This window comes from Lepus europaeus, chromosome 7 (assembly GCF_033115175.1).
Source record: "Lepus europaeus isolate LE1 chromosome 7, mLepTim1.pri, whole genome shotgun sequence".
NCBI lineage: Eukaryota > Metazoa > Chordata > Mammalia > Lagomorpha > Leporidae > Lepus > Lepus europaeus.
The window spans coordinates 89,000,324-89,027,877 of NC_084833.1; the positions used below are offsets into that span (position 1 = coordinate 89,000,324).

Here is a 27,554-nt window from a genome sequence, read left to right on the forward strand (position 1 = left end):
AGTGGAGGTGAAGAGCGATTGTTAGGAATTTTCTTTCACTCTTGGTTCTACCATCACTACAGGTATCAGAATTTTTTAACACCTCCATCCACCTTCCATATCATGCCGTTCTTTGTAGTGTATGTCTGCACACACACACACAACATACACACCAGTAATACTGATGTAAATATTAAAAGCTAAATGGAAATATCAAGATTCTGAATTCTGACTTTATGTAGTAAATGGGAAATAAATTATATCAGAAAACCAAGGAAAAGGCATTGGGCTCACTTAGATTTTATTGGCATGAATGGAATTTGCACACACCCAGTCAGTTGATATGCTCACTGAAAGCACAGCACCTTACCTTCCTAGCTTGTCCGATTTGCAGCTATAGGGGCTCTAATTTATGGCCCTGCTATGCATAAATGTGTATAGAACTCAAACTTGGGACATGAAACCTCTGGCAATAGCTTCTTGTAATCTTCTGCAATATGTGCCTCCCAGTTTTCAGTCATTCCCTGACTTTCACATGGACTGCGTTCAATTTTTATGATCATCAACTTCTCCTGATTTAAGTTCTACGTGAAATCCCTGAACTCCTTTATACCTCTCATGCCAACTTTTAAGCTTAATCACCTCTGTTTCCAGTCATGCGGGAACACGATTCTTCAAGAATCTAATGGAAAAGTTTTGACTCAGCCCCATTATATCATGTTTTTCACTTCAGTGTGCACCTGCCACATGGGTGGTAGAGATTCAACTATCTGAGCTGTCACCTGCTGACTGCTGACTCAGGGTCTGCGTTGTCAGGAAGCTGGAAGTGAGAGCAAAGTTCTGTCTTAAACTTTGATATGGGATGTAGTGTCTCAAGCAGCATCTTAACCTATGCCAAAGCTTTCATCTTTTCAGTTCTGTTCAGGCTCCACTAGTCTCTTCCCCCCTCTGTCACAGTACCAGGAGAATTAATTTCCGTTGACATTAATTACATAAATAGCAAAAAAAGAAAAGTCTTCTAAAATCCTCCTCCAGAATCCCCTCTATTCTACCAATATTCTAATTCACTGAAGTATGAAATTTTGGAATAATGTTTTATTCCGATTCTTTATTTTTCCTCTCTAAAATGTAATATATCACTGTAACTCCAGCTCAAAAACATCTACTGATTCTTCAATACCTACAAAATGCAATCCAAACTCACGGCCTTAAGTTTCAGTTCTTCCCTCAGATTGCTTTTCTTTACAGACTTCTGCTACCATGATCAATCTTAAGGAATCTGCTTTCTCTCCAAAATGTCTTGATTTCTCTAGTTGTTAGTCATTTTGTTTTACTTCTTTTTGCCACCGATAAAAGTCACCTTGTCCATCTTTAATTACCATCCAAGAACAACTGTTTTCTTGGAATCTTCATTGAAAAGCTATCCCTCCAGCCTTAATATCTAACAAACATTGTGTCTGAGATAAGTAGTGAATTTGTGACATTGGTAGAAAGTAGTAGGGCCTGCATGCTCTCTACTCAGACTTTCTGCTTCATAGCCATCAAGTTTATCTTTTGGTTTTTGACCTCATTTGGTAGTTTCTTCAACTCTTTTAGGGCTCTTCTGTTTTCTTTTTCTTTTTATGAGTGGGACACTATGACACAGACTTTTTGATTTTTCTTTGAAGTTATGTCTTTGATTTCCAAAACTTGAACTTCTTTGGTCATAGGAATATATTTATTATAACTGGCACAAATTTGAAAAAGTCCCAAGTCTCTACCCCAAAGCAATAATTCCATTATCCTGTCGGCAGAATTTAAGTCATTTTAATAATTTAATTGCATTCTGTGTTTACCTACTTAGTTGGTTGTTTCCACTTGTCCAGCTAGTCTGTCAGTTTTCCCAATTGATTTGTCATTTTTCAATTCCAAGGGATTTATTGCAATAATTAGGTATGGTTACAGATTCCTTTTTCAGGTTATTTATGCTAATATAATCAGTCTTAATAAAGATAAAGTATTATTGCAGTTTTAATTTTTCATCAACCATGGGAGTTTTCAGTTACTCTTTATATCCTAGGATGCTTGCAGGTGCGTGCAAAGACTAACTCAAATTTGCTTAAGCAATAAGGAAACACATTCTCTTTCATGACAGGGAGTTAAGGGTGATTTTTTAATTGATCAATCCAATGTCTCAACTTTTCCTCAAGGTCTCAGATTGATTTTATTTCTCCACTCTATCACCTACAATGTGAGTATTACACAAATGGTGATTCCCACTGTAATCACAGGCTGATTGGCAACAATAACAGAGATGAATGCTTTATTGCTCATAGAAAGGAAAGAACTAGTACATCTCTTCCAGCCATGGTACAAACATCCATTTCTTCACATGATTAAAACAGTTTATATCACCTGCATACTCCTAACCTAGCATAAGAAGATCATCATGATCTAATCAGCTTAAACCTAACTTCCTTAACCAATTGCTATTAAAGGCAGATGAGACTGCCAAGATTGATGTATGTTAATCAGCACCACCAATACAATGGGGAAAACTGGAGGGAAGTAAACTTACTCTACAACACTGGAACAAATCAGGTGAATATTAGGGAGGCAAACACAAAGTCTACTGCATCTCTAAATGCATTTTCTACCTCTAAGACCATTCTCAATCAATAAAAAGTTATTTGCTTTTGCAAATAATGGGTTTTAACCTATTAAAATCTACAGGTTCTGTCTATGTTGAATTATGTGAAGAGGTCTACAAAACAATGAATAATGCAGTTAAAATTAAGATAAACGGAAATATATTAAACTCCACACCCACATTTGGAATGCTGTATGACATTACCTGGACAAGTTACCTGAACTTTATGAGAATTAATTCTGCATTTGTGGAAAAAGGTTGTCAATACAAAGTTTTATATAAAGATCAGAGATTACATAACATTTAGCACAATGCCTTATACTGATTAGGGGCATTAAGTCATTATCATGGAAGCATTATCTTTCTGTGTTACATTATAAGCTCCCTAGAGGATGGGGATTATTGAATCTACTGATGATAGCATATGTTTTTGTCAAATCAGCTTCATCTCTACCCTCATTTTCTTTTATAAAATAAAATGTAGTACATGGGTTCTTAATTATATTGGAAAACAACATGCAGCATTGTAAGATTCAGAGATATTTTTACATTTACAGACTACTGAGAGATTCAGTCAGTGACATGGATGTTTACAATTTACAAAGCTTTTTTTCACACAGTGTCCTAAATAATCCCTACTATAATGATAAGATTAATATTATCATCCTTTTTATAATGAAGTTCAGAAACCTGCTTGAGGCCCCAAAGCTTTTACCTGGAAGTCTGCATTGAAATAAACGTATTCTTATTCCTTGCCCAAATCTTTTCTTTAGGTAATTCTCACTGAAATATAGGATGCATAAAAATTTTCTATTTATCTTATACAAAATACAGATTTTGGTGCTGCACTCATGGTAATTGAAAGTCAGTAACACCTGGGTACTGCTCCAAAAGTCTACATTCTTTTTAACAGACATGCCAGTAATTTCAGTGCTTATCAAAGTATAAAAAATATTCATAACCTATTGTTTTACTTTAGAAATATACTATAGGCAGGTGAATATATAATCAGTGGCATTTATCAAAGATGAGAATGCAATAAGAATCCCATTTTTAAAATATGTTTACAGTCTCCTTTCAAAATAGCCCTATGATTGTAAAGATAAATTAATTTTTTGTATTTTGATTGGTCAAAAGTGATAACAAGTACAAAAATTAAGTGCTAAATTGTACTAACCCATTAAATTGATAAAATTATTTATTTGGTCATTTATTACAAAAGTAAATGGCAACATACTATGTTCTAAGCAGTGCACCAAGTACTGGGAATATAACGGTAAAAAACTTACAGGCACAGTTCCAATCCTATTGTACCTAAAATCCAAAGCAAAAGGCCACCATTAATAGCAACACAAACAGGAAGTTTCAACTGTGATTTGCAGTACAGGTACATGGCACTATGAATGTGTATAAAACAATGATTTTACCTAGGCAAAGTACTCAGAGTTGTCTTCAATAAAAAAGTGAAGCCTGAGTAAATATTCAAAACTTGAAGCCCAAACAAGTATTAAATAGGCAAAGTGAGGAAAGGCAAGAATTCTGTTAAGGGTATCAGATTATTTAAATGATAAGCTAGATGGATAGACAACAGGCAGATGGTAGATGACTTCATATAATATTGAGTTTCACTAAATTAATTGAAAATAAAATCACTTTTGAATAAAATAACCAGAACTGTTTCTGTCATTTCCATCCTTGACTATCACGGGACTGGAAACAATAGGAAAGGGTCACTTCAAATTGGGCTACTAAATATAATTAAATCTAAGAAAATCTCTAAGTGTTATGAGGGACATACGTATGGCAAGGAAGTATCCAAAGAAGAAAAAGGGATGATGAAATATCACCGCAAGTTGGATTCTGCAAGCCTCGTGTGGCAAGAGCTTATGGGAAAACATGTCTGTCAGGAGTCTATTGGGAGATACTTTCTCATAGGAAAATAAATATACTATCATTAACACTGCACTTCCTAAATAAGGATATACCATAATTTTTCATATTTCTTTCCTAAGATAAAAACTTCAGCAACAAGTTATGAATAATTATGAAATATTAATGTGCAATGTGCTACACAAAATCTAGCTACATTACTATGTATTATTTGCCATTGAAACATTTTGTCCTTTCCAAAGAGTCTGCACAAACTGGTTTTTTGTACTGGATTATGGATGGGTAAACTGTATGACAAAAATAAAAACTTTTCACTGTGGCCTGGGATATTACATTTATTTGTGTGCATTAATATAATCTTCCAGAGGACAGTCAGTCCTCCTCTTCATGGACATGGTTAGGACTGGACTTCCCTGAATGACTGCCATGTCAGCCTGCTTCTTTTACTACAGTTTATTCACGCATAAATTCAGAAGTAAAGGATGTCTTCCCTCAGGCCATATTTGTAGTCTTAAAAAGACAAGTGATGTATGGTACCATAGCATATTTCATATCAGATTGTTCACTTCAAAACAAACTGAATCGATTTATAATATAAAGCAACACACAACAATCAGGGTATTTGTTAAATCAGTAAGTTTTGGAATCGGGCAGAGAATGTGACATTATCTAGGTGCAAAAGATCTATAAAAGGCAATTGGCACAGATAATCAGTCTACATTAGTAAAGGCTTCTCAGTATTCTTCATGAATGGGGGAACAGACACACAAAATCTGAAAAGCCTGCAGCTGTCTGCTAGTGGTAAACAAGAATAGACCACCATTCCATAGGAAGTCAACACACAGCCTGCCCATAGGTGCCACACCGACTTGTCACAATCTGATCAATCTGAGTGTCTGTCAAGATTAAAGTTTCTTTCTTTCAACTTTTATCCCCCCCCCCCCCCCCCCCGCCCCGCCAAGCAGGAAGTTTTCTTTTGGTCTCTTTTTTTGAGGAGGAATTTTCTCCTTATCTGGAAAACATTATGATTGAAATAGAAGATATCAGTTCATTTAAAAATTCCAAGACTCTAACACATTGATTAATTACTACATGAAGATTAAGTCTCTTGGTCCATGTCAGTATAACAATAATACCAGTTGGGAAGCTATAATGAGATTCTAAGGAACTTCAAAAAGTTCATGGAAAACTGACATTCTCTTTTAATTCCATTTTCCATAAACTGTAAAAACATATGCTAATATACATTTTATTCATTTTCTAGTTTTAAAAGTCACTGGCTCAAGACAGGAATATTTTCTAACTGAACATGATGTTATCAGCATCCCTGATCCCTAGATTGGCAGGGGGTCCTGACTGAGGATGGACTGAATCCATGAGAACAAGGCTTCTGCTCAGGGCTTTGCAGTTGGTTATTTGCTCATCATTCTCAACATGAATGAAAGAACAGACTGTGTCCACTTTCCTAGTTGTCTATTTTCAAATAAAATACTTATTTTAGTGATTTTATATAATAGCATTGTGCTTGAGGGGTGAGGGGCGGAATCTCCAGATTACTGCCCATCTGACACTGAATCATTACTGCTAAGTATCAATCTAACAAGATTTCTACTAAATGAGTGGCAGCTGTATAACATCCAGGCACTAGCTACTGTCACACATTTGTCATCACACAGACAGTTCTCTCTTATTAATCTATTTTCAAAGATGTCTTGTGCTAATTACTTGCCAACGACTTTTAGAAAAACTTTTAGAATCTGTTAAAAAAGAGAGAAGGTAAAAAAAATAGTTCTGTTAACATGACTTAAAATCAAAGGTGTTAACCCTATTAATATGTTAATCCAATTCACATCTATATACATAGAAGTTAATTGCAGCCAACATTTAATGTCTGAAAATATTTTTCCTATAGAGTACTAATGAGCCAATACTAATATAATAGCAGTACATTTGCTTTTGCTTTTATTATGATTAATTTATGTTTAATTTCTCTGAAATTAAAGAATATATTTCAGAATAGCTTCGCAACAATTTTTGTAAGAAATCTTCCAGATTTACAAAAGACCCTTTTTCATAGGGTATAATTCTTTTCTAAGAAGCCTTAATATCAAATTACATGAGAGGCATATTTTCTTTATTCATGTAACTACTTTTTAATTACTATTGCCATTTTATTCTTAAGTAAAAAGAGAATTGAAATGTATTTTGATTTAATTTTGATTTAAAAGGGGGCCTATATAGAATCTTTGTATTTTAAAACATTCTTTAACATGTTATTATGCAACATTGTAAACTCAAATTTAACTCTTCTTCCTTTCTTCACACTTCCTTATTTTCCTTTATTATTATTATTATTATTATTATTATATTTTAAAAATATTTGTTCAGGGCATAGCTAAATAGTACATACTTAGGATAACACATATCAAAATATGGGGCTTTAAAATAATTGTGGAAGTAACAAGTGCTTTTACCAATTTGGAAAATTCAAACAGTACCAAGAATACTTTTTAAATCACCAATACCCTCACTAACAAGCAACAATTTAGTGCATTTCTTTCCAGTCTTTTCCTTAGCAAGTTAATATTGCTATATACAATATTTATGTACAACTTTACATTCAACTTCATTCATTCAGATTCTGAACATTTCCCATGTCATTAAATAGTCTTCAATATTAGGCTGTCTAATACTGTGTCATAATAATGCATAACATATATTACATAATTGTTGGAAAATTGTTGATTATTGTTGTTTTTAATTATAAATAATTTCATAGTCACAATCAGTACCTTGGTTACATAAATATATGTCCTTGTCACTGATTATTTTGCTAAGGGCTGTATTTTGGCAGACACACCTAAAGAAAAGCACATGGAGATTTACTGATGTTGCAAATTTCGGTAAGGTTAAAATTTTTAAAACTATTTGTAGTAACAATTAGCTATTATTAAATAAATATAATTTTATTTAAGATAACTAATACTCAGAAAACCAAATTACATTACTTAGATCAATTATGTGTTTACTGCAGTGCCTCCCATGGGACCTTGCTCATAGGCAGTTGTTGATACATGCTTTCTAAAAGGCTGAGTAGACAGAATGGATAAAATGAGACAGAATAAATGGGACACTACAAAAGAACTTAAATGAATTTCTTGGCAATCATTGCTATTTGAACACATTAATTTCAGGTATTTTTATAGAGCATTTGAGAATCCTCTGTATATGTCAATGAGCTTTCAAAAACAAAGTATTTTGACAGCTATTCCAATTAGCTATTGCAGCCCCAAAACTGAGGAGCTTAAAAACATCCATCTCTTATTTTCTTGCATCATTTGGCAACTGACAAGTGTAACCAGGAAGTTCTAGGTTGGGATTACTCGTGCAGACGCAGGCAGATGGTGATGGAAGCTGGATATGCTCTTCCCTCACGTATCTGATGGGTGAATCTAAATGCCTAGACTAGTTGGGGGAAAGTTGGTTGTCTGTCTCTCTTCATGGGTCCCACTAAATGCCCAGTTTGGACTTCCTTGTAGAATGCTGGTCTCAGTGTAATCAGGCCTTTTACTTGACAGGTGGCTTTTCCCATACGAAGCATTCCAGAAGACCTTGGTGAAAGTGCAAAACTTCTTGTGACCTTGTCTCAAAAGTCATGTGTGTCATCCCTACCACTGTCTATCCAGTCAGACAGCCATAGGCCAGCTCAGACTCAAAAAGTTGACACAGTAGCCTCACCTCTCCATGAGGGAATGAGTTTCAGGTACTGGGAGGAAGGATGTGAGGGTGACCATCTTAGACATGGGCTGCTACAAAGTCTTTAACACTTCAAATGTGCCCTTGGGTAGCACAGTATGCTTTCATCAAAGGAAGGTATTCCCCGGATAAACAGTGAAAGGTGGAAGACTCTGTACTTCTTGCTTCCTTCTACACAAAGGACTTTACACTCAGATCTGTATTAAACTCTCAGCTTTGCCATTCACTGGCAGAGTGACTTAAGGAAACAACTTTTAACTTCTCCTCATGAATGGATACCCACTGACACCCAGTGCCTAGTGCAATGCCTAAGATATAGGATGGTTATTGACTACTTATTAACCAAATAATCTCTTCAAGCTCCCCTTATGCCCCAACCACAATGACATGGAAATAAATGAACAAAATCATGTTTCAAAACAGTTGTTGCAGTAGCGTAACCCAGTACAGTGCAGTGAGAATATGCTAGTTACTAGTACTATCATTATTTTTAATATTCTCATCACTATCATACCATCACTATTACAGATAATCACCAACACTGCTGTTACCAGTGTAAATAACTTGTTAGCCACCTTCCTCAGCATCTGGGTCTCATTTTCCTCGCTGCATCCTTAGCCACTATTTTAAGGGCATCAACATTGCTATCTTTTATTCCAGTTTGACAGTACACTTCTGGCTTCCCCTGACTCTCCAGCTTAACCCCATGTTACCCATTTCTTTTGGCATCTTTGATGATGACTAGGAACATGCTTGAAAACTCCTAACTGAATGGGCTCTACCAACTTTTTCCCGATCTTGGCCATGGCTTTCCCAATCTTGCTGAGTTAGTAGCCTCCAACCAAACTTGAACACCAACGCTATTCCAAAGTTCATATTCTCTCTGCTATGCATCTTGCCACTTTGGTCATGTGCCAGTTTCCCATCCTTCCTGTTAACCTCTCGCCTCAGATCTCATTCTCATTGAAGCACCCTCAACCAGTAAATGATTCACCGCAACAGGGAAAATGACGATCTCCCAAAACAATCTATTTCAACTGCTCCCCCTACCATCTGAAAAGCTTTCTTTGCTTTGTTAGCTCCTGCTTCCGTCATTTCACTTAGGGAAAACCTACCCCTTCTCAAGACCCTCCTTTCCCACTTTTCCTACATCCACAGCTTTCTGTCACTTCCCAACGAAATGGTCCCTTTCTTTTCAATTGTTGGCCTCTGCCATCGCTGCTGGTTCTCAGTCTGGTTCATTCCTCATTTCCTAAAAGTGCTGTTTTCCCCACCGAGGGTTTTAAACTTTTTCTCAATCTCACGGTTCTTTCCGTGATCTTCACGAACTGCTCCCTCTCTTTGGCACCTAATCATCTCTCAGCTCCTCACAGTCTGCGTTAGCTCTTACTCCTTCCACCTCCTAATCACCAAGTCCAGAGAACCACCTGCCACATAAAGACAAATGTAGAAAATATTTTTAAAAATTTCAGAATATAATAAAATGCTTAAAGAGGCAGGCATATGAAACACTGGTTAAGAAGCTACTTGGGAATCTGCAACCCTTATCACAGTGCCAGAGTTGGATTCCTGGCTCCACTTCTGACATCAGCTTCCTGCTTATGTTGCCTCCTAATGTGCACAAGTGATGTCTCAAGTACTTGGATTCCTACCACACACGTGTGGGACATGGATTGAGTACCAGGCTACTTCAGTATGGCCCAGACCCAGCTGTTGAAGGCATCTGGGAGAGTGAAACAGTTGACAGAAGATTTCTGTGTCTCTATCTGCCTTTCAAACAATTAAAAATAAAGATTCTAAATAAAACACTTAAAGGTGGAAGTTTTTTCATTCAATATAAAACCATTCTTACAACTTAAATTGTTCACACTATGTAAAAGAAGAATGTCAATAGAAAATCTGATGGTACATTTTAGCCACTAAAATTATAAATTATTATTAAAATTATTATGTTATTGAAACAGTTGTGCATGTTCTAAAAATGCCATTAGAAATCCCTATTTTTAAGTATAATGCAATAGCACATTCCTCCTCAAATTGGAGCATGATTGTTTCTTGAAGATGAAGACCATATGCATGTAAAGTCAGCATCACTATTCTATTCCACTCTTATCATCAAAATAGAATTCATCAACTCATTCATCACATCTCTATCCCTACAGAAAAAAGGAATCACAGTCTCCTCTGTACACCCCCCCCCCCCCCAGAAATCTACCTATGTGGTTCTCTTCTCGTAAATGTCCTTACTGTCTATCATGTTATTTCTGTAGTGTCTTTCATTCCTGTCTTGTTAGAGTCTCGGCTACCTGATAGAACACAGTAGTGTTTGTACATTGCAGGTTCTATAAACATGAAGATTAGCTCCCTCCACCTATAGTGTGTTTTATTAATAGGATCACTTTTCTCCTGATAGCACTGCCTATCATTTTCTGTTGCTGCCTCTGTAAGCTGCAATTGATTTCAACAGCTGTAGCTGATATTGACATTTGTCTTCTTCTGTCTGCTTCTAATTATTTTTTCCTTTCCTATAAAACACAATGTTAATTGGTAGTTGCCTCCAGGCATAAAGCCTCAGAATAATATCAAGTCTATAATTAAGTACCCCCTCAAGAAACCTTAGAAACCAACTTGTATCCCATAACTTTTTGATGTCAATATTCATTACTAAATACATATTTCATTAAGATGATTACATAGTTTGATGGGCTCCCCATTGGAAATAAAATTTCTCATGGTTCCTCATAACGAGTGGTACTGAACTTTACCATTGCCTTTCCTATAGGTCCCCCTGGTCCCCCAGGGGTAGTGATTGTGGAGGAAATCACCGAAAGCACAGCCACACTCTCCTGGAGCCCAGCAGCTGACAACCACAGCCCCATCACCTCCTACAACCTCCAGGCTCGCAGCCCATTCTCCCTGGGCTGGCAAACAGTGAAAACAGGTGAGAGTTGCTAAGGCGACATCAGATATGACCAGAACAGCTTACTATCTCATTGGCTCTACTCAAATTTGCTTAAAATCACAACAGGTTATTTTTGGAATTCTAGAAGCAGTCTGCTATTACAATATTGACCACTGTTTGTTTCTTGATATGAATTGGAGAATATCATATTACCCTTATTTCCTCTCTTTTCAATTTCCAAAAAGGACCAGATCATGTTGGTTCCTTTTCTGTTTTAATTAACTTTAGACTCACAAAAAAGTGCAAAATTTTGCGAAGTAGTGTAGAGTTCTTGCCGACCTGTCCCAAAGCTTCTCCAAGTGATAACAACTTACATAATTATCAAATGTTATATATATTCAAGGAGCCACCAAGACCACCAGGATATAGAACTGCTCCATTACTCCAAATTCTTGTGCTAACTACTACTTTATAGAGTAAAACACAACTGCTTTGTTTAGAAAAAGAAAATCTAATATAAAGTTACATCGGTTAAAAGAGTATCATTTTTGCCTGCTTCTAAAATGATAGGAGGAGTTTGGATAATAAAAGGGAGGAAGACAAGGGAGGCTTATTAATTGTGGCAAATATATTATGAGTTGTTAATAATAGGGAAATCAGAGTGTGTTATATATTGAAATTATTTATACTACTTCACAATTTTTGTCCTGTAAACTTAAACATATTCTGAAATAAAAAGTTAAAAAATATTGAAAAAATAAAAATTTTATCCTAATAGTTTTCACTTTAAGTTATAACTGAAGTTACCTCTTTCCACATATGGCTGTCCAGAAGAAATACATAAAATCCCACTCCCTATGTAATTATTAGACACTTATTTGAAAAGTGTACAATAAGCCTAGAAAATAAAATCTTCAGAAGAGTCGATTTTAAATTTGTGCTTTCAATTTATTTTTAAAATTGATTCACCAGTTTAGAAATGAAATGTACAAATCAGTAAGACATTTGTGTGCAGCAACCATAAAACTTAACCAAATTATTGTAGGAGTGGAGTGGTCCATTTTGTTGCTTAGGTCAATAAAATTTGAACAGAAACGTATTTTTGTATAAAAGTATACAATTGTGAGGAGAGCAAATATATTTATCTCATAAATAAAGTTCAGACTTTCTTGATATTTAGACCCCTGCATTAACTTAGACCACACTATATCATTATATGCATGTATACATATTTATTTTGAAATGTATGCAGTTGTAGATATTAGCCTCTTTCTTGGCTCCATTATAACCCTGTAATACCTTTGTAGAACCCGGAAGTTGGGGAAATCTCAGGATTTAGAAAATACAGAAAGGCACAAATTCAAACCACACACGCCACCCTACTCAACAATTCTTATAGCTAACATCCACCAATACTTTCATCTTATCCTTAATGTGAGAGCACAAACCTTAGGCTCTGCAGCCAGAAAGCAGTGTCACTTTCAGATCAAGGGTTATGCAGCACCTACACCTGCTCCTGCTGACAGTCAGGCTCCCTGATCACTCTTGCCAGGGTACCCATACAACTTACTTCTTTGGCAGGTTTCCTTGCGGATATGTTGTCATATGCATATTCAAGCGAAATATAAAAAGTTAATGGAAAATGGATTGAAAAGACTAATTTATTTGGGTGCAAAAAATTTTGAAATTCATACATAGTGTGTTTTAAAAGTTCATGGAGACTGCATATGATTAAAAAAAATCATGCATGGATTTTAAAAAATTTATACCAAATTAACTTTTCTATTTTTCCATGAGTGATCTGAAGAGCCTTGTATGTAACTTTACTCATCCCATGCCCAGGACAAACCAGGACATGGTATCTTCCATCATCTGTTTCCATGTACCCTAATTACATTTATTCTGATTCCAGCCTTTGGTTTCTTTGTTTACCTGTTTCTACCTTTTATTTATATATATTTTAGACACATATGTATGTGTACAGACGTGTGTATGTGTTTATAGAAGGCTTAGGTGTTTGAACTAAATAATTTTGCTTATTTGTTTAGAAGTCTGAACTATAAAGCTGCATCTATCTTTCTAATATGATATGAAAGTTGGAAACATTTTTTAGTTAAGAGGTTTTTTTTTTAATTTTTAAATTCAGTTCAGCAAATACTTCCTTTAAAAGCCCTAACATTGTGCTACATTTATAAAACGTATTTTTTTTTTCAGAAATAGATTTCTGTACTGATCAATTTTGTGCAGCCTTCACCATTCTGGGACTCTAATAAAATGTCCCTCCAACTTACTCCTTTTCCCAAGCCCTGTATTAGGTGCAGCTTAAAATTCCTATATACACCAAAATGAATATAAATCACAGAGAGTTCTACATTTTGACAACTGGTCTAAAGAGTTGCACAAGGGCCTTCTGGCTGGGAACACTTTAGAATTAACTGATGAATACTGCTTCTTGCAAATGAGATTCACATGTGACTAGGAATAATATACTTCTTAAAGATCCATAACAACTAAATTATTTTTTCTTACAGACCCCTTTTCTATTCAAATAATTTGCTATTGATTTATATTCCTAACTTTCTTCTTCATAGTATTGGATAGCATTTGCTGATTGAGTTTTTTTACTACATCTACTTAGGAATATCAAGTCACCTATAATCATAAAACTGACTGGTCTTTGTTTACTTCACTAAGTTTCTTAAATATTCCTATAACACTGGATATGTCTTCTATCTGTAGGTGTGTTTCCCAGACTGATCAATTAATTAAATGTGTCAATTGAACAGGTATATTTAGTGTTTTATTAATTAAATTACTGGATAGGATTCATTTAGTAGGAAAAGCATTTAAGTAAAATTCTTTCCCTGAGTCAATATGAGGGCTTCCACTCTGGTTGCTATTTTCCTTAAAACAAAATTGCCCCCATATTCCAGAAAAAAAAATTTGTTCAAAGAGTGAGAGTGATGCCTGCAAAACTTTAAAAAATACTTGCTTTGAAAAAAAAAAACTCTCCATTAATCTAAATAATATTTCATTTCAAATAAAATGATCAATTTCATTTTTAAAAGTTTCTAATTGTTTCCTATTACATGTTATTTCATATTAAATAATATCTTTAATTCACACTTTTGCAATTATTTTATGGCCCTTACAAGAAACAATGAATTTTAAAGGGAAAAAACAGAAGGAGGAAGGAATGAGGAAGGAAGAGAGGAAATTATGGTTATCTTCCTGGCTATATCCAAGAAATTCATTAAATCTGTTTTCTTTAGATTAATAAAAAATTTAAAAAATAAGCAATGAATTTAGAATTCCCAAATGTGCCTTTTTTATTTTAAATAGAAGTCCTAATTAAGGATGTTGGAGATGATGTGAGCTGGAGGAAGGAATCTTTACAACCTATAACTATGACCAAGTAAACATGTGTAGCCTTGTAAGAAAATTAATTACATGTATTTTCTTTTTAACTTAAATATGCATTTTTATTTTTTATTTAAAATTTTTCAACATATAAAAGTTGTACATATTTAGGGGGTACAACATGATATTTTGATAGCTTTATACACTGTGCAACTGCCAACCAGGTAAATACATCTCCTTATACAGTTAACACTTCTTTATGAAGAAAATACTCAAAATCCTATATTCTTTTATAAAATAGAAAAATGTAGTGTATTTTCTATAGTTACCTTCCTGCACAACAGAATCAAGAACTTCTTCCTCCTATCCAGCTATAACTTTTTTCCCATTTATCAAGATTTCCCCAGGCCTCTTTATTTCCTTCCCAGCCTCTTGTAAGCAACAGAAAGCCTGCAATAATTACATCAAACAAAAACTTTGGAAATACTGATCACACAAGGAAATTTGAACCATATTTACATTCTTTCAACAAAAAAAATCATTAATCATCTACCAGATAGTAGTCTGGGCACTTGACACCACTGATGAAAATAATACCATGCCCTTTGAAGATCTTATTCTAATGTATGTGTACAAATAGTGAACAGGAAAAAATAATTATATAGTATCTTATAAGTTGATGTGTGTTGTTGGGGAAGGAGTCATCATGTAGAGTCCAGAGCTCAAAAGTGTTGTGGCAGGGGCAAAATGTTAGTTTGGGTTGTCATAGCAAAATATCATCAACTGGGTGAGTTAAACAACTGATGTTTATTTGCATATAGTCTGCAGGTTGGAAATTACAGGATTAAGATGCTGTTGGATTTGTTTCCTTATAAGGGCTCTATTTTTAGGGAGACATCTGCCTTCTTAGAGGATGGTGAGAGATATCACTCTAGTGTCTCTTGTTATGAAGACACTAATATCTAATTTCCACCCAATGACTTTATTTAACCTAAATTACTTAATTACAAGCCCCAACTAAATATAGCCATTTTAGAGATTAGAATTTCAACATACACATTTCAGAAGGATATAATTCTGCCCATAAGTAGGCTGGTTGAAATTTGACTTAGAGTAAGCAGACACATTTGAGTCAACTTTGAAGGAAATGTGGTTTAGCAAAAATAATATGTAGGAGGAAGTGGCCAGATTAAAGGTGCAACCATGCAAAAGCATCTTAAGTGTTACATTCAGGAGCACTAGAAGACCAGAGAGGCACTGAGTGGAATGAGGAGAATGGTAGAAGATGAGTTTGGAGAGACATTGGAAGGACCAAAGACTTAAAGGACTTGGGATTTCATCCTGAGAATAATGGACATTGGAGACTGATGTTTTAAGTCATCTCTCAATATATCCATTCAAGCTATATTGGAAACAGACTCTGAGAGGGACAGGGGGAGAGTCACCAAACCAGTTTGGAAATTATTGTTGTTGAAAGGTGTTGATGCTTAAGAGCTAGAAAAATAGAGGTAATAAAAATGGTCAGAATTTGATAATATTTTGCAGATAGAACCCACAATATTGCCTGACATTGTGAATGTAAACAGAGTAAGTGAAAAATAATGCAAAGATAAATACAAAATATTTGGTCTTACCAACTTATGGTAGGTTACTATACATTGACACAGAGTTACTCTTAACCAGCACAAAGGACATATATGACTAGAACAGAATGGGGAGGAAGTGGAATAAGAAGCTCATCTTCAGACATACTAAGTTTGATAGATCCAGCGGACATCCAAATGCGGATTTCAAGTAGACATTTTTATACAGGAGGCTAATGAAGCTATAGAGTAGGAATTATCGACATGTAAATTGTATTTAAAATCATGAAACTGTGTGTCAACCTGAAGACAGTAAGTACAAAAATCAGAGAAAAGTATGAAAATCGTGTCCTGCATCCTCAAGTTGACTTGCCCCAAATGGTAGAGTTAGAAACGTCCCAGGGGATTCCAATTCAACCCCATCAAGGTGGCATATACCAATGCCATCTCACTAGTCCAAATGATCAATTTCAGTTCACAATTGATAATAATGAAAGGATTAAAAGTCAAAGGGGGCTGGCGCTGTGGCTCAATAGGCTAATCCTCCATCTGCGGCACTGGCACACCGGGTTCTAGTCCCGGTCGGGGCGCCAGATTCTATCCCAGTTGCCTCTCTTCCAGTCCAGCTCTCTGCTGTGGCCCAGGAGTGCAATGGAGGATGGCCCAAGTCCTTGGGCCCTGCACCCACATGGGAGACCAGGAAAAAGCACCTGACTCCTGGCTTCAGATCAGTTTGGTGCGCTGGCCACAGTGGCCATTGGAGGGTGAACCAACAGTAAAGGAAGACCTTTCTCCCTGTCTCTCTCTCTGTCTACTCTGCCTGTCAAAATAAATAAAATAGTCAAAGGGATCACATAAACAAGACTAGTGTCTGCTAATAATAACTGATAGAATTAAAAAGGGAGAGAACGATCCAACATGGGAAGCGGGATACATAGCCAACTCATAGAATGGCAGATGTCCTAAACAGCAGTCTGGCCTCAGAATCAGCCCTTAAGGCATTTGGATCTGGCTGAAGAGCCTATGAGAGTATTATAGGTATGGAAAGCCAAGACGCTCTGGCCAAAAAAAAAGGAAAAAAAAAGAAAAAAAAAAACCTAAATGAAAGATCTCTGCAAGATCCAAGTGGAAAGAACGGGCCATCAAAGAAGGAGGTACCTTTCTCTGAAGGGAGGAGTGAACTTCCACTTTGACTATGACCTTGTCTAAATAAGATCAGAGTTGGCAAACTCAAAAGGCTTCCATAGCCTTGGCAACTCATGACAAGAGCCTAGGGAGATTACTGACGCCATAAACAAGAGTGTCAAATTGTTAAGTCAACAACAGGAGTCACTGTGCACTTACTCCTCATGTAGGATCTCTGTCCTTAAGGTGTTGTCCAATGTGAATTAATGCTATAACTAGTACTCAAACAGTATTTTACACTTTATGTTTCTGTATGGATGCAAACTGTTGAAATCTTTACTTAATATATACTAAATTGATCTTCTGTCTATAAAGAGAATTGAAAATGAAAAAAAAAATTGTTTCCTGGACCACGATAACAGTAAGCTGTGAAGGGAAACCAGCCAAAAAAAGAAGGGAAGCCATCAGCAAGGTAAAAGGAGAAGAAAAATAATGTGATGCTCTAGAGGACGGAGAAATAAAGCCCATGAAGGAAGAAAGAGTAAAACACTGTGTCAGATGTTGAGACATCGAGCAAAATGATGACTGAGAATTAACCTTAGATTTGAGCACACAGAGGTCGTTGGTGACCTTTACAATAACAGTTTTAGTGGCATGTTAGGCACCAACATCTGACAGGAATGGATTCAAGAGAGAATGGGAGAAAAATTAATAGAGACAACACTTTGAAGAAATTTTGTTACAAAAGGAAATGGAAAAGTTAACATATGAGGGCACTTCAGAAGGTTTTTGGAAAAATGAATTAAAGTATAAATTTACTTTGGTGTAAAATTTTTTGAAAGGCATGCATAGATTTTTTTATGGTACGCATTTGTATGAAGTTTTTGAAGGCCCCTGGTATTTTGAAGTTGTAGATACCATCATTTACTTATGAGTTAGAGGCAGCATGGTAAAGGATTCCAGGAAGGTAGAGGTACACGTACAGGAAGGTACTACTGTTTTACATCTGTAAAACAGCAACTGTCACTTCTAGAATAAGAATAATGTACGAAATTATTCAGAAAGAAAGACCTAGCAGGCCACTGGACATAAGAGTTTGGAGTCTAGGGAAGGTTCGTGGCTGAAAGTATTGTGATCATCAAAATCTAGAGGGTGTTTAAAGCCATGAGGCTAGATAAGATCACTATGTCACTATGGTTTAAGAAAACGGGAAACAGTAGAACTATAGTCCTTCTGGAAAATAAGAAGAAATCAGAAATGGAGACTGATATGTAGTCAGATAAGACAGAGATGGGAGTTTTAAAAAGTGTTTCAAAGGGAAGAGAGTGATAAACTGCATCAAATGATGATGATAGCTCAAATAAGATGAGAAACCGCTGATCATAAGGCTTCAGTAACAGAGAACATTTGTAATTTCGGCTGGAGCAGGTAGAAAGCTGGAATTAAGACCCTGATTGGAACAGTTTCAGGACAGAAAGGAAGATATTTGGAGATGATAGGCAAATAGCACAAACTTCTCTGAGGAAGTCTGGCTATAGAGAAACTGGGCAACTGGAGTTATGGCACAATGAATTAAGCCACCACCTGCAATGCCCGAATGCCATACAGGTCCCAGTTCAAGTCCTAGCTGCTCCATTTCCAATCCAGCTCCCGGCTAATGCACCTGGGAAAACAGCTGAAGATACCCAAAGACTTGGGCCCTGGCACCAACAAGGGAGACTCAGATGGAGTCCCAGGCTCCTGGCTTCAGCCTGGCCCAGCCCTTACTGTTGAAGCCATTTAAGAGTAAATGGAAAATAGCTCACTCTCACTCTCTAACTCTGCCTCGCAAATAAATAAAATACATCTTAAAAAAATAGAGACTCTGAGTGAAGGCAGTAGATATAAAAAGGTATCTCCTAAAGGCATGCAAATGGACAACAAATGGCCATGAAAAAGTGCTCAATACTATTAATCAAGAATATACAAAGGCCAGCACCGCGGCTCACTAGGCTAATCCTCCGCCTGTGGCACTGGCACACCGGGTTCTGTCCTGGTGGCTCCTCTTCCAGTCCAGCTCTCTGCTGTGGCAGGGAGGGCAGTAGAGGATGGCCCAAGTGCTTGGGCCCTGCACCCACACGGAAGACCAGGAGGAAGCACCTGGCTCCTGGCTTTCAATGGACGCAGCGTGCCGGCCGTAGCAGCCATTTGGGGGGTGAACAACGGAAGGAAGACATTTCTCTCTCTCTCTCTGTCAAAAAAAAAAAGAAGAAGAAGAAGAAGAAGAAGAAGAATATACAAATCAAAGCCACAAAGAGCTTTGCTCTTTATTTTCACAGGAAAAAGTAACTGCATGCCCCTGACTAAACATCAAGGGCAAAGATTCATTAGACAGCTGTGGGGAAAGAGTGCTGATCCTCCTGTCTAGGTCTTCAGAAGGCCACCCCTCAGTTTGCATTAGCGTGAAAAGTTAGAGGAATATTCAGAGAGGAGATTGAATACAAAGATCTGGCTCATAATAGATCATGAATTCTAAAAGTCACAGTTAGAAGCACTTCAAGAATTACAAAGAGATACAAGCTAGACCGGTGAGAAAATCTGCAGAATTTCGTGCTGATTTGAAAAGAAGATATGAGGGATGGCCCAGATATGTGGAGATGTCCGAGGTGTCTGACACGAATACAAGCAAATGAGACAGTGAGAAGAATCCTGTGTGGAGCCATGGCAAGTATTGGTGATCTCCTATAGGCTGGAGGCTGGAGAGGGCTGAGTGTCTGGGAACCTCTTCTTGACATCTGTGTCTGGTAGAATAGCTCAGCATTTCATCAAAAAATAAAGTCACCAATGGCATTTCCTGCTATGTCTTAGATGCCAGAGATTTTTCTCAGGTGCCAGTACAGCACGAGGGGACAAATTTTCTTCTCCTATCCTCGTGTCACAACTTAAAAAAAAAAAAAAAGCAATGCCTACTGTGCTGTGAGATTTGTCAGGCAGCCCATAATCTGACAAGTCACCATTCACAGGGTTGTTAATTAGGCAATCTTCTTCTTTTTTTTTTTTTAATCTATTTATTTATTTATTTGAAAGCCAGAGATACACAGAAGGAGAGGCAGAGAGAGAGAGAGAGAGAGAGAGACAGACAGACAGACATGCTGGTGCAGGGGTCCAAGACTTGGGCCATGTTCTGCTGCTTTCCCAGGCCGCAGCAGAGAGCTGGACTGGAAGTGGAGCAGCCAGGACTCAAACCAGCGCCCATATGGGATGCCAGCACTGCAGGCTGCGGTTTTCCCCCCACGCCAAAGTGCTGGCCCCAAAAATGTTCTTTTGATACAATTCAGAAGAGACTTCCATGGGAACTCCAAAATGAGGTAATTCCACCCTGCCACAGTAAATCTGGACTGATGCATCACACCAGAGTTCTGCCACCCAGTCTCGGCTCCCAGCCTACAAAGCAACCCAGAACTAACATAAATCCAGGGAATCTTTACATATCTAAAGGAGGTTCTCTACATTCTCTCCTTTCACCCCTGTGACAAATGTTCTTCTAGAAAGACTCCCTAGGGGCTGGCACTGTGGCGCAGTGGATTAAGCCTCCTCCTGCAATGCTGGTGTCCCATATGGGTGCTAGTTCAAGTCCTGGAAGTACTTGGGTTTCTGACATCCATGTAGGAGATCCAGATGGAGTTCCAGGTTCCTGATTCCAGGCTGCCCCAGCCCTGGCAGCTTCAACCTCTTGAGGAGTGAACCAGCAAATGAAGACCTCTCTCTCATTAACTCTGCCTTTCAAATAAATTTTAAAAAATAGATCTCCTAGACAGTAGAGATGAATGAGTAAAAAAAGGAGTCTCAAAAAGAGCACACATGGTTATACAAAAGATATTTTCCTATGTGGTAACTGAATTGACAACAGTTACAATTATGCTGTGGTAACAATCTAGATGTAGTACCCAAGCACTCCATGGAGAGTTCTGAATTTCCATAGAGTCCACAAATGATAGTCTTCAGTAGTAGGTTTTGAATTTTCAGCTTTTAACTTTGAGGGATTGAACAGCTTTGTCAGAACTGAGAGGGGCAAACTGTTTAAGAAGTATCTCTAGAAATTAAAGAAAAACTCCGATTAAAGTAATTCTTGGCTTATCAGAGGCTGAGAGGTTAAGAACATAATTTTTATTGTAGAAAGTGGCAAATTATACAATGACAAGTTGTGTGTAAAAATGAGATGGAATAATTCCACTTATCTCCAAGAGACTCTGAGGTTTATACATACTCACTTCCTGAAAACTGATTTTCATTTTGCAAATGACATGGGCAGTGATGTCATGATTGTATGTTATGAAGGATACAATCAGTGCTGATTCTGTCAGTAGCTGCTATGTCCTTGATTGCCATTTGTAGCATTTGTTGTAACACCCTAATGGTATGAAATCTTCATGTTTATAGTTCCAGAAATCATAACAGGAGACATGGAGTCAGCCATGGCAGTGGACTTAAATCCCTGGGTGGAATATGAATTTCGAGTGGTGGCCACAAATCCCATTGGGACAGGAGATCCAAGTACGCCATCTCGAATGATACGCACAAATGAGGCAGGTAAGAATTTTGAGACTTAGACTTTTATTTTATATGACACTAATCACTTTAAATGCAAGTTGAATTAACCATGGTTGCTTCATTGCTTGTCTTAGCACAATTTGTCCTGATTCATTTACCTAGACATCATAAAATCATGCCCTTTAAAGCAATTATTTCATTTTACTCACACTCAGGACTTCTCTCTTTCTCTGTAAAAAGACAGGTGTCTAGATACTTCCAGTTTCTCCCAACCCTTGTACCAATCTTCAAGTTACCATGAAATTAAAGCAGTTAATTTATTCATCTAATTATATACTCATTGAATAAGCATATCCATAAAATTCAGAATAGATCAGCTCACCCTTTCCTCCAGTCATAACATTTTCACTTAATTACAGGCTACTTTCCTAGAAGTCTGCTATGTTGCTCTTCACCACTGAACCCATTATAAATTACAGTTTTCAAAGACAAATACGGTCTTCTTTGACCCCCTGACTTCTTGAGGTCTTTGTGTAAAACAACTACCATCTGCTCCCAGACTTCAGAAACATAGAATTCTTCTGGTCTTTTATAATAAGTACCTCTGAAAATATGTTTTTAATAACCACATCAAAGGAATTAATAGCTTGTTAAAAACAGATTAAGATACTTTGCATATCCCCTGGAAAGCACAGGAGAATAAAGGAATTTTGGTAAATTTTCTGTTACTTCGGACAATGTCTTATTGAGATCTATCTTTTATGTTTCTGTCTGACTAAAACTGTATAAAGAAAGTATCTGGTAAGAGACTTGCTTAAGCGAACACAAACAATAATGGCAATAAGAATAATGTAAAAAATATAGGAAAGTTGTAGGGAGAGTGGGAATGGGCATCAGATATCAGGAGAAAAAAAACAAATTTTAAAGTTTTTTTTTATTCACTAAGGTGTAAATTTCAAATAAAAATGCACCAAGAATGAAGATTTTTGTCTTGTTTACAGTTCTCTACTTGGAACCTCAAACAGGGTCTAACGCAGGTACTCAACAAGTCCTTTTTTTTTTTTTTTTTTTTTTTTTTGACAGGCAGAGTTAGACAGTGAGAGAGAGAGAGACAGAGAGAAAGGTGTTCCTTGCGTTGGTGCACCCCCCAAGTGGCCACTACGGCCAGCGCATTGTGCCGATCTGAAGCCAGAAGCCAGGTGCTTCCTCCTGGTCTCCCATGCAAGTGCAGGGCCCAAGCACTTGGGCCATCTTCCACCACCCTCCTGGGCCACAGTATAGAGCTGGACTAGAAGAGGAGCAACCAGGACAGAATCTGGCACCCCAACAAGGACTAGAAACCGGGGTGCCGGCGCCGCAGGTGGAGGATTAACCAAGTGAGCGGCAGCGCCGGCATCAACAAGTCCTTTGTTAAAAGGGAACATTCTTTTCCTTTCCTTTGTACACCTCAGCCCATATCAGTACATGAGTCAGAAACATAGGTATATGGAGAAGACAGAACTGCAGCCATTTTGTATCACAATTATCAATTTATACTATCTATGATTTTTATTTATAATAAATAAAGCAAATCTTATAATTATTAAAATAAACTACACTTGGGAGGTGATTCAGTCTCTAAAACATGCTTTTTTTTTTGTAAAGGAATTTCCAAAATGGTCAATTTATTTCATTAAGTCGAAATAATTCTACATAGATATTCAGTCATTTTCCACATGAAAATTAAATAACTAAGAAAATAAAATATAAAATAGTGTAAACATGTTTGAAAAGATTCATCTACAGAAAATTCAACTTTTCTGCTTTTGTACTTTGCCTATTACAAGTTGTTCTTCCTCTTACCTTTTCAATAGTGAGTATTAAATTGAAGATTAATTGCCTGATTGGGTTTTAGGCATCCATTAAATCAACCATGCTTTCATTGTGTACAGGTGTTCATTAATTAAAAGCAGACCAGGTTAGTCCTTCCTCATTTTATGTATGCAATATGCAGATATTGAAATGACTGCCAATAGTAATACTTACGCTCACATAATTTTAAAAAGCACTGCCTTACTTTGCATATTGTTAATTATGTTTAAACAAAGACAAAGATTACTGCCTAAATCAGAGGCTCTCTATAAATATTCATTTCAAAAATAAATAATCCATTTAAAATGAGTATTACTTTTAAACTTTTTATAATACAAATTTCCTTGCACTATTAAAAAGCATTTTAGAAAACCACTTTTACATTTCAAGCTAAATTCTACTCAGATGACTAATTGCATTCATAGACGTCTTTGTCTGTTTGTGTAGTTAATTCAGCCATGTACTGGTTGCGTCTCCATTTTATCAAGAGTTCTATATACATGACATACTTTAGTCCATTAAAATCTTATGGAAGCGAAGAGAAATAGCATGAAAAATGCAGGAAGTACTCTTCTCTGAAAGTGAGTTGAGGAAGGCTTGTACCGCTTCTTGTACTTGGGTATCACAGAGGGCTAGAGCTACTAATGGTGTTGAACCAAGTGTTCAGTTTTGTGCCTGTTTTGTCAGGCAGCACAGATTAAAAGGGACACCAATATCCTGAGAAACCCTCTCAAGCGACATACTCTGCTGCTATTAAGCACATAGCCCCTATTTTAAAAGATGAGCCTGTTCTAATGGACCAGCTAAACTTGGGAAATTGACAGGGCTGTTCCTGAGAGAAAAGGCCTCGTATCAAGAAGGTTGAGTTGAACGTTTTATGGCTCTTTAAAATGCTCTTATTTACTTGAATATCTGACATTCTGAAGAAATTCTATCTCAGAAATGTTTCTTTTCCACAGGCAAAAAAAAAAATCTTTCATTGCAATTTTCTTCTAGGGAATATTTTGAATTTTCTGGTCATCAAAACACTCATGGTAGTCAATAAAGATAAATTAGTTCAGTTCAACTTCTTAGTGGTAGAATGCTAAAATGGTAATACAAATACATATTCTTTAATACATATATATTTATTCATAGTGCAATTTTCTTGCAAGTTTAAGAGATTAGGTAGATAAAACTTTCATTTTTCAAAATGTGTCATTATCAAAACAATACATAAGTTTGGGATAGGATAATGTAAATATTTTATTATTTTAAAATATAGCATTCAAAAGAAATATGTATATTTTTAGGAAATTAATCATGTAAAAGTATGTAAAAGTATGTAAAAGTATGTAAAATGAATACAGCAACAGAAACTTATTTAATTCAATTTTTATATCCTACTCATAATAAACTATTAAAAGATAAGTGAGGGGCCAGTATTGTGGTACAGTGCATTAAGCTGCTTTGTGCAACATCACTATCCCATATGGGACCAGTTCAAGTCCTGGCTGCTCTGCTTCCAATCCATCTATCTGCTGATGAGCCTGGAAAGGCAGTGGAAGATATTCCAGGAGCTTTCACCCCTGTATGCATGTGGGAGACTCAGATGAATCTCCTGTCTCCTGGCTTTGGCCTGGCCCATCCTTGGCCATTACGGCCATTTGGGGAATGAACCAGTGTATGGAAGATCTTTCTCTCCATCCCTGCCTCTCTTTGTAACTGCCTTTCAAATAAGTAAAATAAGTATTTTTGAAAAACAAATGAAATGGAGAGAAAATAGAGCTAACAACATAATTTGTCAGAAAGGTTTTATCTTCTCTTTAGTATAAAATTTCTATCATATGCAAAACAAAATCTTAATATTTTTAATTTTATTATTTCAAATTTTAATGAACTATATATAATACAGATAGACAAACTTTTACCAGTAATTGAAAGATCTGGATTAGTGCTTTACTATGTAATTTCCTAGCAATTTGAACATAAGCATGATCATCTAAGGCTCTGATTTTCACACTTATAAAATGGGGATAATACCACAAACTACTTCTGATCGTTGTGTTAAGGAAGACAATACATGTAAAAAACTCAGAATTCTGCCTGGCTTGTAATAAAATCTCAATATAATTAACTATTTTATCATTATTATTATCACCATTGTCATTAATTTAAGTAAGTTAGTATTTTATTAAATGGAAATTTACGCAATAGTAATCAAGTATAATTAACTTTTCATAAGGGGGAAACACTTTCAAATTAAAAATATTTGCATTGTTATAATAAGAAACATCCAGCTTCTGGTTGGCTCACAGTTCTGCATCTCCAAGATGCCCTTCCCAGGAGATGTCTCCATTGCAGGTCAATGGCCATCACACCCCTCCTTGGCCTGCCTGTGTAGCTTGACAGTCATGAGAACAATTTATAGTCAGTGTGATACACAGTACAGAGCATGCATCTCCTCTACATCTCCCTGTCTACTGTGTGTATGGCCTTCCCTTGCTGCTGTTTCATTCTTCTCTAACAAATAATCAGTTTGTAAGTGAATGTTGACATTGCTCCACCATGTAGTCATTTGTTTGGTTCTTATACACAAGCAGGGCAAAAGTAGAGAAAACGAAATGCTGGATGGAAGATAATGCTTAAAATATTTTTTCCAAATTTAAACAATTCTCCAGTTGCTTAGTACATTAATTCTGCCTATCATTCACTTTTAAGTCTGAAATGGAAAATGTCAAACACAAATTGCTGGCATACAAGGAAAAATCTTGTTTCTACATTTAAGAGATCAGTGCTCCATCAAATGGGTATATCAAGTAGACAGATAAAAACTTTCCTAGTCTTTACATTTCTCTGCACTACAATATAGTTCCATGTCTGGTTTAAAAAAACATATTTTTCACAAACACATATAAACTCAATATTTCTGGGGTGTCATGTGATATTTCTATACATGTGTAGACTGTATAGTGGTCAATCAGGGTAAACATATCTATGAACTCTACTGTAGAGTTTAAACATAAAATAGTTCTGAGTCTTCTCCCACAATTGTTCTCTGAATATTCACCAACTGATCTTCAGCCTCAGCCCCAACTGTACTCTAAGGGCTTTTAGCTACTCAGATTGTCTCATTTGGGGTTTTAAGAACTTTCAGTATAATTTAAATTAAAAAAAAAAATAACCTCAGATTTAATTTCATGCTCTCTCCTTCCAGGCTGCACAGGCCTGATCCAAGAGCTGTGACCTTTTTTCTCTCTTCTCCACTTCCTCCCCTGCCTTCTAACTGTTGCTCTGTTGGCAACTGTTCCCTGGCCAGCCAAAAAGGTGAAAACATCTATCCAGGCGGTGCAACGTGTGGTTCTCATATGGGTTTTGGATATCCCACATGATGGCATTTGTCCACAGTCTACTTTATTCTTGTGTGGGAGGCAGCAGGTTCTTTGGAGACACCCTAGCCCGAACAGGCAACTTTTTGGGTGTGGTTCCAACAAACATGTTCAAACCTACCTCCCATAATGTTCATTTGACCTACAATGACAGTTTCACATTCCACTTCTGCCAAATTCTGAAAATGTAGGGTATTCTTGTGAACTAGTTTGGCCTCTAGTCTAGTAGCATGGCTTGAGACTAGGGTATCCTACTAAACTCTGAAGCTCAGTTACATCCAGCTTGGCTGTCTTTTTCCTCTCTTTATTTAACTTGATGGGGAAATGACACCTACTTCTCTATTGACAGCTAGGACTGAAGGGACATGCCAAGACGTCTCCATCTTCTTAAAAGGAAATGTCCCAAGACAGCATCCTTTGCTTTCTAACCCAATATATATAAGCTGGCAGAGGTAATGAGAACAGACCATAAAATCAGTTTCCACATTTCTTAATAAGCCTATGGCTTTTCTCTGGCCAAACTTACTTTAGCATCTGAGATTATACAGGACTCATTCCAAATTCAGAAAACAGTCATTTAA

The 27,554-nt window shown here is 36.5% G+C and overlaps 1 protein-coding gene across 1 annotated transcript in view; it reads left to right on the forward strand.

The window, feature by feature from the left end:
* CNTN5 (contactin 5) overlaps positions 1-27,554 on the forward strand; it is a 549,774-nt gene that overhangs the window by 454,816 nt on the left and 67,404 nt on the right. The window contains exons 16-17 of the mRNA XM_062197592.1: positions 11,037-11,195; positions 21,644-21,793. Of these exons, the coding sequence (XP_062053576.1) occupies positions 11,037-11,195; positions 21,644-21,793 (309 nt within the window). The remainder of the gene's footprint in view (positions 1-11,036; positions 11,196-21,643; positions 21,794-27,554) is intronic.